The sequence below is a fragment of the Argopecten irradians genome, chromosome 8 (genome assembly GCF_041381155.1).
Source record: "Argopecten irradians isolate NY chromosome 8, Ai_NY, whole genome shotgun sequence".
Taxonomy (NCBI): Eukaryota; Metazoa; Mollusca; class Bivalvia; order Pectinida; family Pectinidae; genus Argopecten; species Argopecten irradians.
The window spans coordinates 1,185,222-1,203,369 of NC_091141.1; the positions used below are offsets into that span (position 1 = coordinate 1,185,222).

Here is an 18,148-nt window from a genome sequence, read left to right on the forward strand (position 1 = left end):
ACTTTTGTTTCATGTATTTTTCAAATGCTAGTATAAAAATTGAAGATATTATTTAGAACAATGTATTTTTTTTTCTCTTTTTATGTACTGTACCTTATTTATAATTGTCACTTTGTATTTTCAGAAAGTTCTTACGCCGCAAAGGAACAGTATGTATAGTAGACAGCACTTTACTAGTGTATGGAATTTCAAGATTTTCTAACGAAAACGTCGTTAAAATGATGTCAAAATACACCGGACATATGACAAAATTGTCATGTGTGAGAATACGTTTGTCTTAATTCTCGTAGTCAAAGTTTTATTGTTTGTGTTTAGATTTTCTCACACGTAAATTCAACAATACAATGTAGTGTTGTAAACAGTTGTTTGTTTCTTACATTGATTGAGATCGCGTCTGAAGTATCGGGTTTTAGTATACATTGTAGCTACTTTTATCTTGTCCTCTATAGCAAGTCGTTGCCTGGTCAGATAAGTTGATTGACTTCTTTCAATATATGATTGTAATTTATATATCTTATATCTCAAACATCTACTGATATTTATTATCACAATAGAGTTTCTTTTCAGAGAATGATCATTAGAATAAAGACTTAATGATTAGACATTCAGACACAAATACACCTAAAACTATTTTTTGCAAAATACATAAACAAAACCTCGTTGAAAACCTTCGCGCTTCATGCTGGGTGTTCCGAGTATTTCAGTTTCCAAACAATAAATGGATAGTTTAGTCTGACTAGTTTAACGACACATTAACAGCCAGGGAAGTGTCAGGGTTAGAGGATGGTGGGAATTTCCGAAGAATCCCGAGTAAAAAACCCGACAACGGTCAGTACCTGGCAATTACCTTATACTCGAGTTCTAGATCTAGAGGTGCATGGTAATATGTCAGAGCACCTGAACCACAACTATAAAACAAATATGACTTAACAAGTTGTGAATAATCCTTTAACACGTGGAAGTTTTGTTCTTAACTTTTATTCTAAAATATTTAATTAGCTGATATACAAGCATTAATGAACAGTGGTATACTTATGATTATACTCATTGACATGGGAATCTCGTGTTATGTTAAATATAGTAGTTAAACACACAGTTATGTAGTTAATTGTAGTGGAAATATCCAATCAAATTATGACATTTTTGTTTAGTCTTAATTCTTTATCCTCATTAATACTAAGTCTATAGTGACGATCCATTAGACAAATATTAAACAGATATTCTTAATACAAAATACGTACATTTAAGTCAAAGATAGAGCTTTATTTTAGATACTGTAAAATGCCATAGTTCAGGTCAAAGGTAAAGCAATGCATTTTTCTTACAACGTTTTGACCGAGCTGGACGAATGAAGGCCACGTCATCAAGCGCTGGGGTTAGCTGCATTTCTCCTACCTATTTAGTATCTGTTAGTGTTATTGCGAAAAATAATACTGTTTTGTTAGTAACTTCTGTATATATCGCGTGCTTTCTTTTGAACACAAAGCACCGAGCGAGTACTCTTTTATAGATGGAGAGATAATAAGGATAAATGAGTTTGAATGGACTGCTTAAAACAAATCTTTACTGTCACCATTAGATCTCAACTAATTACTAGTTATCAGCCTTGAACTTGTACATATTATGTAAATGTCTATTTGCTGTTTTTTAATGTTTGAAAGTTAATGTATATTTCTTTATGTATAAATCTTCAATTATCGAGGAAATAAAGAGAATTATCATTTATGCAATCTATTTAACAATGACGGGAGTGCATATTTTCCTATAAAAAACTTTTAATAAATTTATGAAAGTATCCTTTTGTGGTATTGTTCTATAGTTTGTTTCAAACAGACGTAGCAGATATAAACCTAACATAATGGTATATTTCTCTATGCAACACTGTGTTTAAACGGATATTCTGTATACGTCACCATATATGAATTGGTGAAGTCACTCGCCTCACAAAGTTTCCTACCATGTCATATTCACAGGAGATTATAGAATGAGCACTTGTACTTATCCTGTAAGTAAGGAACGATCTGTAGATGTACATCACCTTTTTGCACAATGTTCTTTGTTAAACAATGTCCATGCTTATCTGGTTACCCTAGTATAAGATCGTTTTGCGAAGTCAGATGTTTTGGTCCTGAATTTCATAAAATATGCAACTTTGACTTTTTGGACTTATTGAATAACCCCAGTTTGTCAATTTTTATTCTGTTAACATTATGTTGGGTGCTGATAGGTTAAGCGACATGATTTAAGAATGTGCGGTGAAAGTTTAGGAAATTTAAGACCCATTTTAAATTTACACTAAAGAGCAAAGTGCAGTGTTCTTATCATCTGTCCAATCTGAATACTCAATAATTCACTAAATATTTTGAAAAACATAACTTTTGTTAGCGTATTGGTGTCTGAAATTGAATGTACTTCTGTGATAAATATTGTATTATATTGTATTTAGTCTCAGCCTCATTTTTCAGTAATAGACGTGTGAATTGTGTGTTCATATACTTCCATTTTGCTAATTTCTTTTAAGTTATATAATACCTACTCGTTTCTGCTTCTGCATTTTTTTTTATTTCAATTTCAATTTTTATGTATGATGGTGTGATAGTGTGTGAATGTTATTATACCTACACAGCTATATGCAGTAAGTGTGTATTTCGTTATGATATCTTTTAAATTTATATTACATATAAGTAGGTATAAATCAACTCTTAAAGATTTGAATAAAATATTTTTTGAAATAAAACACACTCGCCTTTCACCTAGTCATCCGGGGTTCGATCCCCGGCACAGGTGAATAGGTCAAAGGTCACCTGCCCGATCACGCAGATTTTCTCCGGGTACCTTGGTTTCCCCCCACTTTAAGATCCCTTTCGTGCTTACATCCAGACAACCAAAAGTGTTTCGTATCAGTTATATTACTTGTTTAGCAATCGATGTAAAAGAAAAAATATGTCTAGACTAATCCACGGGGTATTATTTATTGTACATTTTCACTCTTTTCGTGAGATTATATTCATGTTTAACCATATGACTCAATACGGTACTTGTATACCCGACTACACATGCATATTTGCGTATTCCTATAGTGATACACTTACGTCATATATCAAAAGGCCTAACAACACACGTGCCACACAGTGATATGGAAAATATATGTTTTCTACACCACCACTCAAACGTGACAGAAGACCGAGTATATTTAAACGCATTGTACATGGAATTCCACAAAATATTGCCTAATCTTTATGAAATAAATTCCATATATGGTTAAAAATATGGTAAGGAGTTCGTTGTAGAATTTGAATGACATTTTTTGTATGTTAATAGTATACCATTTTTATACTTGAAGGTATACTTATTCACCTTGCATCATCAACTATTTATAGAACAATTTCGGAGAACTATGTCCACTTCACATTACCTGAACCATACGTTTCCTATGTATATTGATGAAATGTGATATGCTTTCATATGTTTAACCTCAGAGGATGATGCTCATTATGATGAAATACCGTCTATTCTAATTTATATGAGGATGATCAAAAGGCTGGCGTGTTTGACATAGGTGCAGAATCTATTCAATAAATGAATCGTGAAAAAGTGTTGGTTTATTATTATTATCTATTTCTTATTAACAAATAGTATAATTTAACCTGACCTGTAATATTGAGCAGGTGGATGAAATCTAAAGGGTGAGGAGAAAAATCACCGACTTGCGGTAGCAATTTGCAATTTTCCCATGTTGCAATCGAATATTAAATCCAGAAGAACTAGAGATTACTAGAGGTTAAATATAACGAAAAATATTCTATTGTAATGTTGATATGATTGTATAGCTGTATGTTATTTAAGAATTTCTAATATGTGTATGTATTTAAAATTTTAGCGTGTGTATAAACAATGTATGGATTAATGAGCCGCCTACAGTAAACGGAAAGCAGGTTTTCCCTGCTTAGACTGTAGAAGACCCATGTGACGCGCTTTGTTACTAATTATACCGCTAGGAACCGCCATTACATCATGGGTTTCCTCTGCTATATATAGTATCACATGGAAACACCGTTGTCTCTTTACCATAAATTATTAAATGTTACCGAGTGGGTAAATGTGGTTAGGAACTGTAGATTTGTTAGCTTTTAGCATGTTAGTCTCTACCACGGTAAGTTGCAGAATAAAAAGTACCCATGTGAAATTCAATTAGGCTAGGCATTATATCATCATCGATATTGCAGGGGTTGGTATCACTGTCATTATATCCACGCAAGGACTATGCCATTGTAAAACTCAATTACAGGATTACAAAGACTTTGTTTAAAGAGTGCAGAAGAGCAATGCCCAACTACAAAGCCTTACCATTATTCGATTCTTTGTATCAAAGGAGATCATTAAAGGATCAAACTGTCTGTCTCATATGTTACAAATGTAACTTGCAAAGAGTTCAGGGGTGGATATAAGAACAATAATCCATGTAGAAACCACAAGATAATATCGAGGATGACATTATTTTTGATTATTTTAGTTATGCACATGTTATATAATTACCTATATCGACACTGAATATATGATAAATCCATCTTACTTTATTTATCTATTTTTGTTTGCTATTTCGTTGTCTTGGTACATTGTTTTAAACTGTCACTTCAATAATCTTATAGATATATATATAATGACGACTAAATAGCGATAGATTCACCAAAATGTTTTTACGAATCTATCGAATCTGACCAGACTGTAACTGATTAACTGGATTAGGGTTAGGGTTAACTACAGTGTTTTCCCCAATACTGTCTCTCTACTTTTACTACAGGGGTTCCCCCAATACTGTCTCTCTACTTTTACTACAGGGGTTCCCCCAATATTGTCTCTCTACTTTTACTACAGGGGTTCCCCCAATATTGTCTCTCTACTTTTACTACAGGGGTTCCCCCAATATTGTCTCTCTACTTTTACTACAGGGGTTCCCCCAATATTGTCCCTTTACTGTACCCCCTTGTTCACAATAACCTGTTAGTGTTTATAAACCGGAAAAACCCTTATCGTGTTTCAATGAACATCCGGGAGCATTGGAATGGTAAGGTTTAGTATTTGTTACGCTGTATAAGGGGTACATCGTAAATCATCGTGCGTGAATATTGTAAATTTAGAATGAAATCAATCACAAACGACAATTTACCATAGGGGCAGATAACATAAGTTATTAAATACAAGATTAGAAAATCATTAAAATATTAAACTGTTGCATATTTTAAACAAATACAAAACCGGTATGTATCTTTAATTTTTATTGTCAATTTACAAAAATAATCTTTTAATGTACAAATAGTAACAATAAAATATGTACATCATTGTGATGAGTACATATACACGATATGTTTTAATGAATTGTCCGTTGTCGCACACATTCTAAATCGCATTTTTATAACAAATACTGATTTTGAATATAACATAACTTTAAACGTTAAAACACGACACACTATGACGCACGCAACATTCATCCGCACAAACACATTTGTTCTAAAAATAAGGACTCATTCAATGACATCACTTTAAACAACAAGTATAAAAATGGCAGTGGTGCATTTGATATCTCTATAAAACCTCGTTATTCTTTACACATTTCTACATGTATTTGATTGTTTTAGTGTTTTTTTTAGACTAAACAATTTAACCTTTGATAAACGCATTTTTAAGATGAATCATACTTCCTTTTTGAAAAAAACAAAAACAAAAATCATACATTTTTTCAGGTATATTAATCTAGAAATGCTCACTTATTTTATTTTGTGTCATGAAGAATGAGGTTCTACTTGAAGATTAATTGAGACATTACTCCCTCCCATTCACTAGCAAATACACTACTCGACTCTTTTTTCTTCAGTAGACCAATGTGAACGAGAGACTCTGTTGATACCGGAAATCCTCTTAAGTTAGTCGTTTACATTAGCAACTCATGTTCCTGCACAGCGACTTGCACCAAGTTATTGCATCGTCCCAGCGATATTATCATTTTATTTGTGATAGCATGAGCGGTTTAATTTACAAAGCAACAGCTCAAATATTGCACAGATCAACTTGGAACTTCTACAGTCTGTTTAAGAAGTAAACACGATTCAGCTCACTGACCAGGTTTCATGAGCAGTTGTCACACTTGAATTCTACAGATGGCAAATTGGCATACCAGTATTTATAATATTCAAGGACAGTTTTTCCCTGGCCTCTCGTTTCTCCTGCGTATAGTGTTTTTTGGGGTGAGATTATAGCGCAAATCGTCGCCTGTATTCCTTGGGGACCTTTTTCCAGTTGAACTTGTACACAAGCCTTGTTCCGTCTTCGCGTCTCATGAATCCAGATTTGTAGTAGTGCCTTAAACAAAACAAAACAAATTTGAAAAAAAATCTGTAAAAATCGTTCCAAGAAGAATTAAGAGCACTTTAATAACAACAATTTTTAAGACATTTTATTTTTAGTTTTCCGATTAAGCTACCACCAGGATAGATCGATATCAAATATCATAACCATGTGAATACTGTTATTCGCTTACAAATATTTTCATACTTAATATATATTCACCTTATTCCACGGCTGAGTTTTTCAAAATTCATGTCGTTTTTTCGCTTTTTCGCTCCCCACATCTTGCTGATTTCTGCTGTATCGACAAATCTGAAGGTCCCTTCCTTACAGCTTATCCATCGGATGTGTTTCTGGTGTGCATCTGCTAACTCATCTAGTAGAAACTTCCACAATAAAATATTCTTGGCACCTAAAATGAATAAAAGAATACAATGATTTAAATTCGGAATGTGCTTTCTGGTTTTTTACTGCTACAATACGTGTGTGTAAGAATAATTATAAGTGCCGGAAGTATGTTCTTTAGTGAATATATTGTTTTCAGAAATGTGACCCTTCCTGTTTTTTTACCGAAACTATTAAGTCGCTGTCGATGCCAGAATACTCGTTATAGTGGATGTAGTAACAAAGACTTTAGTAACATGGAATCCTCTTTGAAATCCATTACCTCGTTTTCCCTTTTTAACGATCGCCTCCGACTCCTCGTCATCCTCCTCGTCGTCTATTGTGCACGGTCGTTGTGTGGAGGAAGTCTGTCTCGTCGTTTGGAGGAGATAATCAATGGGAGGCAGGCTAGGGTTATTGTAGATATGACAGTCAGGGGAGGGAATCTGGGGTGGCTGGTAGATATCAAAATGTCCACTCCCAACACTGGACTCATTAAGGCTCTCTGCATAGTAGTCCTGTCGGCTGCATGGGAGTCCTCGGAGGTCATCAGGACCTATAATTACTGTAAGTAATAAAAATGAACACTGTTATATAAACAACTAATATAATAGTATTCTAATCTTCGTAATTAAACGTGAAGCCTTAACACTACTTGTTCTGTTCGTTTTATTTCCTATGAATATTACGTAACCGGTTTAGAAAACGAAGTATATATACATGAACCAGGATAAATTAGCACTAACCTACGGTCAGTACTTTGAAGCTGTCCCATGTTTGATTCAAACTCAAAATCCATCACAGAAGGCTATTGCTAATATTGACTATTCGGCAACTACGACTCACAATGTTAACGACCACATAATTTAATGTGCAACGACAATTATTTGAGTTAAATTTGATTTAATTTTGTACTCACCACTGTCGTTGTCAGACCAGGAATCTTCATTAACGATATCTGGCTGCTGTGGATTTATTGCTTGAAATTCACTGTTATCTGAAATAATAATATTTTATAAGATGTGATAAAAAATACCATAGTAATTTTGAATCATTAATATCATTAAGGAACAAATGATATTGCAAAAGTAATCAAAATTCAAACATGTAAATTATCGAAATATTTAAATACCAATATCTGAAATTTTTACCTGATGTGTTAACTAAAATGTGAATTTAGAACAAACACTTTAGCGATTATTCTTTATGCCTAGTTGATAATTGTTTAACCTTATGACCTTTACGGTACAACGTGATTGTAATTACTTACTCATTTGGCCAGTAATTTGCGGTAAGAGAAGATTGATGAAATCATGAATTGCTGGATCTGATTCTGAGAAATTGGCTGGGAAATCTACTGTAAAACATAACAAAAGGAAGTCTGTTAGAGCGAACAAATGATTAGAACATTGTGAAGTAATCGTCTAACTATCAGACAAATTAAGGCAAATATGAGTTTATTTATTTATTAATGATGTTATTATTTTTCAAATTCAAATTCATATAACTCGAGAACTCGAACTATTTATGAACTCACTATTATGTTCAAGAAAATTGAATACTGAGATAACGTTGACATAGGGTTCAATTTACTTCTAATATATGTGATTTTAATGTATTTAAACACTAATAAAGCTCGACATTTAAATAGACTAATACTTTGCACTTCTGTACCTTGTTCGCAGGTTTCCAGTTCGTTTATCCAGCACTGTTCTGTGCAGACGTAACCTTGATTGTTTGTGTCATACGAGAAATCACAGCTTGTCTGATTAAAAAAAACAAACCCAGACACAATTCAATAAAACGCAAGAAAAGGCTTTGTATCTTTTTCTCCACTGAAATATTCTGATAATATGGTATACAAATGTACCTTAGTTATAACATAATTTCGTTAATAAGTCAAAAACTGTATTTCCACTATCGAATATGCTCCATGTGTTTGTGTATAGTTTAACTGCTGATTATGCATATATCCGAAGAGGTTTGTATTTTGGATCAATGACTATGATATTTTGCTAATTAGTAACTAAATCAAGTATTGATTATATATTATATTTCGATTTGCTTACACTACATCGTATTGTCAAGATGATAAATGAAGACTGTATAATAACGTACCTGGTAGTTATTCATTGTGCACGAGTCCATCGCTCACCTTGGTCACAGCACCTGTAATGCACAACATGTACAGTGATATTAAAGATATAACAAAATTACAAATAAGAGAACGGACTATGTAAACAGCGATAACTAGGCTTTAAATCAAATATTATTATATACATTGTTTGCATAAAACTCGATCAAACGGATAACAAACCCCCATAATACGTTTGTTTATATTTCGAACCAAAAATATCTCTTCACAATCCATATCAAATTATAATTATGTAGTCAATATTGAAAGACACACTGTTAAACACAAAATTAATTTACGTCTAAGCAACAAATATTAACACGATAAGACATAGAATACGATTACGTACGAGCTTGATGAATCATAATAAGATTAGGTTCAAAAGAAATATAAATAAACAACATAAATAACAAACAGTATGCGGTATTATTCAACAAAAATGTCTAAAATATACCATAACATGTTTAAAAACACAATTAAGCGGTTGAAATGTATGTCATATAGAGAAATTCATGACAATCAAATGAAGCGTGGGGTAGGTGACTGATAAACTACCAATTGTTTATTTGTTAAAAGAAATCGTTTAACTATTTACAATTCGAGTTAAACATTGAGCGGCACCGATAATAAGCACACGTTAGTTTAACTTGTTGAACTAAGCCTGAATGTATGGGTCTGCAGTTTACCATTACGTACGTTGCGTTAGACCTTCCGTTGTTTCACCAGGTATCACTACCACAGTAAACACCATTGTATAACAATACAAAATATCGTATGTCTACCTCTGTAAGTTCTACGCTTCACCTACTTTTCATACTGATATGCAGTTTGTGTCTAACTGACCTTGACACTATTTATAAATCCTTCTTTAGACACAGGTGAGCATACCAAGAAAACCGTAAAGATCATGATCTATTTTTAGGCATATTGGAAGTTACCTTACGTCAGGTATCAAAGTCTTTATCTTTGTTCATTTACCTCTGCATATGAATGCATAAGTCTTGATAGAAAACCGTTACATGCCATGCTAATAATAAGTAGTACTAGTCATCATTTTAGCAAACTGATTGATAATTAATTTTTAGTTGAATTATCCTTATTAGATGCAACCCTGCTTTTAGTTTATACCATAAAAGAGTGTTCAAACATTCAGCATGTGTAGTTATGTAGAAAGGCATGTTAGAAATAATTATATAAAAGTTTTTTTAAAACAACTGCATACCGATACAGAACTGAATATGGAATAACGCAGCATTATACATTATTTGTTTTATATGTTATTAGACCTAATTAATAAAGCCCTGATTTGATTATTTCTAAACACCAAAACTAATTTCTGTATTTGCATTTTGCCCAGATTATCTTCTTGATATTTAGTACTTAATATTATTTTCCTAAATGTAAGAGAAGTATTGATAAAGAATTTGAAATTTGTTACATTATAAGTTATGGACGGATAGATTTGTCACTTTAATTATGAAGTACACGCATTGCATAACTTTAACTTGTAAAACATTGAACGGCTTATCTATAAATTATAAATGTGCATCCTTATCTTATAAAATACAAGCATTATAGAGAAAGTATAAAAAATACAAGCGACTTTGTACACAGATGTAGAACTAAATACATAGGCTTACCTGTGTAGGTCTCAATGTGCAGAGAAGCGATAGTCGCCGTCACTGAGAGATATCTGTGCGTGGTGTTATTTTTATTCATATATAACCGGAAAACACTCCAATTCGGGGAATCCCCGTATTATTTTACACGCATACACACAATCTGACATCACTGACTCCGCCCCGAAGAGCAACCATTGGCTGGGTACTAATTCTGCTAGATTAATATTCTTAAATGGTTATAGTAACCGCCTCCTATCGGTTCCAAAAATAAAATCTGAACTTGGATTATATTTTCTAGATTATGGGAGGATTATATTTTCGTAGCTTAATGGTTGAATATATATGCACTTAAAATTACCATGGAACCAAAAAATATATTTCCAAAATTTGGTCACCATCGACAATTCAAACTGTCAAAGCCATACACTTATTAAACATATCGGATTGTGATAGTATATGTAATATATTAATACCATTGTGTAGAATATCTGGTTCTTTGTTTTATGATAATAGTCAACGTAAAGTACGCATTACAATTTCACAAAAAGGTACAATAGCAAATTTTGTTGACGGTCTAAGTCGCAATAGGGGGTGGTACCATGATGTCAGAAACTGCCATGTATGCGTAGACGTACAGTCGCCAAATATAAGTTAAATGTTAATCAAAGTTTCGGTAATTGTGCCATTGATGGCGTGGTATACATTTTCACTTATATCCCTGCAACACTCAAACAGTTATTGTCTTTTCTTCATCAAATTTTGGTTTCGGTGGTTGTTATATATTTATACTTAAGGCATGATATTAGATGGTGAATATTTTAATTCGCTACCAAGTATTGCACTACTTTGTCTATTGGAAAACTCAATACAAATAAAAAATAAAATTAATATGGATTTGAGTACCTTTGTCGAGTTCACTTAACAAGACATCGGTCTAGTTCTTTTAGGACGTGTTAGTACTAATGATATCTCAAATCATCAGTAAAAATGGAACTAGATGTTAGATAAAAATGATTAAGGAATAACGTTTGATTTTGATAAGGTTTATAATGCATACTTATATTCATTTACATGTAAAGTGCGTAATCACGACGATTCCAGCTTTCATCAACTTTACTCGGGCTCAATATCTTATTCCTTCAAAAAGTCAAAAGTTCTCCCTTATACACAGTATCTACAGTACGTTGTGTAAAGAACTAAGAGAAATAATGGTCTCTTTAACAGAAGTTTCTTTATTTTCCTTCACTGAATAACGTCATTGTCAACATCATACATTGGACAGCCGGTTTCGAGGCTGAGGTGCCCCATTAGAATGGCGTGATATAATTTACCACCGATCTTTACGTTACGTCATCCAATCACCCAGAAATAGTGATCGTACCACAGACGAACCGCCCTCGTGTTATAAAATATGTACAGATTTATCATATGATATTTCTCTTAGTATGATTATTGAGACAATGACAGTACAAACTGTAAATATTTGGATATGCCATTAAATATGCAACTCACTTGTAGCGAGCAGCAAATTATTGAGATTGCCAGACTAGTTTGTATAGATTTGTCCTACTGAAAGGGATGTAACCACACATAATGTTTGGTAAATAATTTGATCAGTTATTTGTGACTTTAAACCTGACAGATGCACCAAATAACACTAATGGAATTAGTCAATAGAACGACAGAAGCAGGCACGTAAACTCCGAGGCAGTAAGAAACTGGTATCAAACTTCACATGTAATCCAAAGATGCACATTTTAGTTATTGCAACTAAACGGTTAATGTAAAAACAGATGCTTTATTTGTAAATAAAACTCAATAAAAACGCGGCAAATAAGATATTTTGCTGGTAACTATATCTAAACGGTTTACTACACATTGCGTTGATCCTAATTCTAAAATCCAAAGGCTACAGAACATGGGGTCAGATTGATACGTTTTGATATTTATACAACCTGTCAATGTTGTCAAATCTATCGAATTCATCTGTGATCTTATTTTTTTTCATTTTTTTATCTCATTATCTTATAAATGAAAAATGTATATATATTTTGCAGACAAAAGTAAAATGAAATACAGTATTTTTTCACATTCACTGAAATGTTAAGTATTATATCATATGCAATATAGAATATTAGCGGTTATTCTGCTGAATATTTTGAACCTATAATATCGTCAATTTGGAACTTTAACGTCTTAATTATATTACAGTCCTCAAGAATTAGAGTTGAGACTAAGAGGAAATATTCCAGACATTGTCGTCATGACAACTTATAGAAATACCTTATAGAAATGTCAGCAGTTTTGATAAAAAGAACGGAACAAATCTTCCGTAATAAAAATAGATTTAGTATTTTCATATTTCCTTCTTTGCTAAAATTTCCACATAAATACTTATACCTGGCATCAACAAACTAATCTTAAATCATTCTAAATGAGAAATCAAACTTTGAGGAGCCCAAATAGTCAACTTGTAAACGTTGTAATTTTACAACCAATGAACATGTAGTTTGAATGTTGAGGGACACTTAAACACTAGCCGAGTGGTTAAAATGTCTCGACATATTACCACAGCCCTTCCTCTACCTCTGGGTTATTGCGAGTTGGAATACCATGCGGGACAGTTGTCATGTTGGTGGATTTTCTCCGTGTACTTCGGCTTTCCTCCTGCCAAACCTGGCACGTCCTTGCAAGACCATGGCTGTCTATAGGACGCTACACTTATCAAACCCAAACGTTATCCGTCCGCCCGTTCACTATGTCCCCACTATTACAACCATACAGCTGTAGTTATACTGTTTAGAGAAAATTTAACCGCCCGTTAACTATGTCCCCGCCATTACAACCATACATCTGTAGTTATAATCTTTAGGGACACTTTAACCGCCCGTTAACTATGTCCCCGCCATACAGCTATAGTTATAATGTTTAGGGATACTTTAACCGCCCGTTTACTATGTCCCCACTCTTACAACCATACAGCTGTAGTTATATTGTTTAGGGACACTTTAACCACCCGTTAACTATGTCCCCGACATTACAACCATACAGCTGTAGTTATATTGTTTAGGGACACTTTAACCACCCGTTTCACTATGTGCAGGCATTACAACCATACAGCTGTAGTTATATTGTTTAGGGACACTTTAACCGCCCGTTAACTATGTCCCCACCATTATAACCATACAGCTGTAGTTATAATGTTTAGGGACACTTTAACCGCCCGTTAACTATGTCCCCGACATTACAACCATACAGCTGTAGTTATAATGTTTAGGGACACTTTAACCGCCCGTTAACTATGTCCCCACCATTATAACCATACAGCTGTAGTTATAATGTTTAGGGACACTTTAACCGCCCGTTAACTATGTCCCCACCATTATAACCATACAGCTGTAGTTATAATGTGTAGGGACACTTTAACCGCCCGTTCACTATGCCCCCGTCATTACAACCATACAGTTGTAGTTATGATTTTAAAGGACACTTTAAACGCCCATTCACTATGTGCAGGCATTTCAACCATACAGCTGTATTTATAATGTTTAGGGATACTATAACCGCTCGTTTACTATGTCCCCACTATTACAACCATACAGCTGTAGTTATAATGTTTAGGGACACTTTAACCGCCCGTTAAGTATGTCCCCGACATTACAACCATACAGCTGTAGTTATAATGTTTAGGGACACTTTAACCGCCCGTTAAGTATGTCCCCGACATTACAACCATACAGCTGTAGTTATAATGTTTAGGGACACTTTAACCGCCCGTTTAGTATGTCCCCGACATTACAACCATACAGCTGTAGTTATAATGTTTAGGGACACTTTAACCGCCCGTTTACTATGTCCCCGACATTACAACCATACAGCTGTAGTTATAATGTTTAGGGACACTTTAACCGCCCGTTAACTATGTCCCCCACCATTACAACCATACAGCTGTAGTTATAATGTTTAGGGACACTTTAACCGCCCGTTAACTATGTCCCCGACATTACAACCATACAGCTGTAGTTATAATGTTTAGGGACACTTTAACTGCCCGTTAACTATGTCCCCGACATTACAACCATACAGCTGTAGTTATAATGTTTGGACACTTTAACGCCCAACTATGTCCCCGCCATACAGCTATAGTTATAATGTTTGAGGATACTTTAACTGCCCGTTTACTATGTCCCCGACATTACAACCATACAGCTGTAGTTATAATGTTTAGGGACACTTTAACTGCCCGTTAACTATGTCCCCGACATTACAACCATACAGCTGTAGTTATAATGTTTAGGGACACTTTAACCGCCCGTTAACTATGTCCCCGACATTACAACCATACAGCTGTAGTTATAATGTTTAGGGACACTTTAACCGCCCGTTAACTATGTCCCCGACATTACAACCATACAGCTGTAGTTATAATGTTTAGGGACACTTTAACCGCCCGTTAACTATGTCCCCGACATTACAACCATACAGCTGTAGTTATAATGTTTAGGGACACTTTAACTGCCCGTTAACTATGTCCCCGACATTACAACCATACAGCTGTAGTTATAATGTTTAGGGACACTTTAACCACCCGTTAACTATGTCCCCACCATTATAACCATACAGCTGTAGTTATAATGTTTAGGGACACTTTAACCGCCCGTTTACTATGTCCCCACTCTTACAACCATACAGCTATAGTTATAATGTTTAGGGACACTTTAACCACCCGTTAACTATGTCCCCACCATTATAACCATACAGCTGTAGTTATACTGTTTAGGGACACTTTAACCGCCCGTTAACTATGTCCCCGACATTACAACCATACAGCTGTAGTTATAATGTTTAGGGACACTTTAACCGCCCGTTAACTATGTCCCCACCATTAAACCATACAGCTGTAGTTATAATGTTTAGGGACACTTTAACCACCCGTTAACTATGTCCCCACCATTATAACCATACAGCTGTAGTTATAATGTTTAGGGACACTTTAACTGCCCGTTTACTATGTCCCCGACATTACAACCATACAGCTGTAGTTATAATGTTTAGGGACACTTTAACAGCCCGTTAAGTATGTCCCCGACATTACAACCATACAGCTGCAGTTAGAATGTTTATGGACACTTTAGCTGCCCGTTAACTATGTCCCTTACATTACAACCATACAGCTGTAGTTATAATGTTTAGGGACACTTTAACTGCCCGTTAACTATGTCCCCGACATTACAACCATACAGCTGTAGTTATACTGTTTAGGGACACTTTAACCGCCCGTTAACTATGTCCCCGACATTACAACCATACAGCTGTAGTTATAATGTTTAGGGACACTTTAACCGCCCGTTAACTATGTCCCCACCATTATAACCATACAGCTGTAGTTATAATGTTTAGGGACACTTTAACCACCCGTTAACTATGTCCCCACCATTATAACCATACAGCTGTAGTTATAATGTTTAGGAACACTTTAACTGCCCGTTAACTATGTCCCCGACATTACAACCATACAGCTGTAGTTATATTGTTTAGGGACACTTTAACCGCCCGTTAACTATGTCCCCGCCATACAGCTATAGTTATAATGTTTAGGGATACTTTAACCGCCCGTTTACTATGTCCCCACTATTACAACCATACAGCTGTAGTTATATTGTTTAGGGACACTTTAACCGCCCGTTAACTATGTCCCCGCCATACAGCTATAGTTATAATGTTTAGGGATACTTTAACCGCCCGTTTACTATGTCCCCACTATTACAACCATACAGCTGTAGTTATAATGTTTAGGGACACTTTAACCGCCCGTTAACTATGTCCCCGACATTACAACCATACAGCTGTAGTTATAATGTTTAGGGACACTTTAACCGCCCGTTAAGTATGTCCCCGACATTACAACCATACAGCTGTAGTTATAATGTTTAGGGACACTTTAACCGCCCGTTAACTATGTCCCCGACATTACAACCATACAGCTGTAGTTATAATGTTTAGGGACACTTTAACTGCCCGTTAACTATGTCCCCGACATTATAACCATACAGCTGTAGTTATAATGTTTAGGAACACTTTAGCTGCCCGTTAACTATGTCCCTTACATTACAACCATACAGCTGTAGTTATAATGTTTAGGGACACTTTAACTGCCCGTTAACTATGTCCCCGACATTACAACCATACAGCTGTAGTTATAATGTTTAGGGACACTTTAACTGCCCGTTAACTATGTCCCCGACATTACAACCATACAGCTGTAGTTATAATGTTTATGGACACTACGACTATATGTGCCCGCCATTACAACCATACAGCTGTATTTTAATGTTTAGGGACACTTTAACCGCCCGTTTACTATGTCCCCACCATTATAACCATACAGCTGTAGTTATATTGTTTGAGGATACTTTAACCGCCCGTTAACTATGTCCCCACCATTATAACCATACAGCTGTAGTTATAATGTTTAGGGACACTTTAACCGCCCGTTAACTATGTCCCTTACATTACAACCATACAGCTGTAGTTATAATGTTTAGGGACACTTTAACTGCCCGTTAACTATGTCCCCGACATTACAACCATACAGCTGTAGTTATAATGTTTAGGGACACTTTAACTGCCCGTTAACTATGTCCCCGACATTACAACCATACAGCTGTAGTTATAATGTTTAGGGACACTTTAACAGCCCGTTAACTATGTCCCCGACATTACAACCATACAGCTGTAGTTATAATGTTTAGGGACACTTTAACCGCCCGTTAACTATGTCCCCGCCATACAGCTGTAGTTATAATGTTTAGGGACACTTTAGCTGCCCGTTAACTATGTCCCTTACATTACAACCATACAGCTGTAGTTATATTGTTTAGGAACACTTTAGCTGCCCGTTAACTATGTCCCTTACATTACAACCATACAGCTGTAGTTATATTGTTTAGGAACACTTTAACTGCCCGTTAACTATGTCCCCGACATTACAACCATACAGCTGTAGTTATAATGTTTAGGGACACTTTAACCGCCCGTTAACTATGTCCCCGACATTATAACCATACAGCTGCAGTTAGAATGTTTAGGGACACTTTAACCGCCCGTTTACTATGTCCCCACTATTACAACCATACAGCTGTAGTTATAATGTTTAGGGACACTTTAACCGCCCGTTAACTATGTCCCCGCCATACAGCTATAGTTATAATGTTTAGGGACACTTTAACCGCCCGTTTACTATGTCCCCGACATTACAACCATACAGCTGTAGTTATAATGTTTAGGGACACTTTAACCGCCCGTTAACTATGTCCCCCCATTACAACCATACAGCTGTAGTTATAATGTTTAGGGACACTTTAACCGCCCGTTAACTATGTCCCCGACATTACAACCATACAGCTGTAGTTATAATGTTTAGGGACACTTTAACTGCCCGTTAACTATGTCCCCGACATTACAACCATACAGCTGTAGTTATAATGTTTAGGGACACTTTAACCGCCCGTTAACTATGTCCCCGCCATACAGCTGTAGTTATAATGTTTAGGAACATTTTAACTGCCCGTTAACTATGTCCCTTACATTACAACCATACAACTGCAGTTAGAATGTTTATGGACACTACGACTATATGTGCCCGCCATTACAACCATACAGCTGT

At 35.1% G+C, this 18,148-nt stretch overlaps 1 protein-coding gene across 4 annotated transcripts in view; it reads right to left on the bottom strand.

Annotated features, from left to right (window-relative positions):
- Positions 1 to 5,261: 5,261 nt before the first annotated feature.
- The window catches only part of LOC138329055 (uncharacterized), a 44,049-nt gene continuing 31,162 nt past the window's right edge, over positions 5,262 to 18,148 (bottom strand). For 2 of the 4 annotated variants that reach the window (XM_069275775.1, XM_069275774.1), the window contains exons 2-8: positions 8,845 to 8,895; positions 8,401 to 8,491; positions 7,997 to 8,083; positions 7,646 to 7,723; positions 7,010 to 7,291; positions 6,565 to 6,754; positions 5,262 to 6,357 (exon numbers count right to left, since the gene is read on the bottom strand). In XM_069275775.1, coding sequence (XP_069131876.1) covers positions 6,249 to 6,357; positions 6,565 to 6,754; positions 7,010 to 7,291; positions 7,646 to 7,723; positions 7,997 to 8,083; positions 8,401 to 8,491; positions 8,845 to 8,874 — 867 coding nt within the window. In that variant the 5' untranslated portion in view covers positions 8,875 to 8,895 and the 3' untranslated portion in view covers positions 5,262 to 6,248. Of the gene's footprint in view, positions 6,358 to 6,564; positions 6,755 to 7,009; positions 7,292 to 7,645; positions 7,724 to 7,996; positions 8,084 to 8,400; positions 8,492 to 8,844; positions 8,896 to 10,500; positions 10,614 to 18,148 lie in introns of those variants that run through there. The other 2 variants (XM_069275776.1, XM_069275773.1) reach the window with 2 other exon arrangements.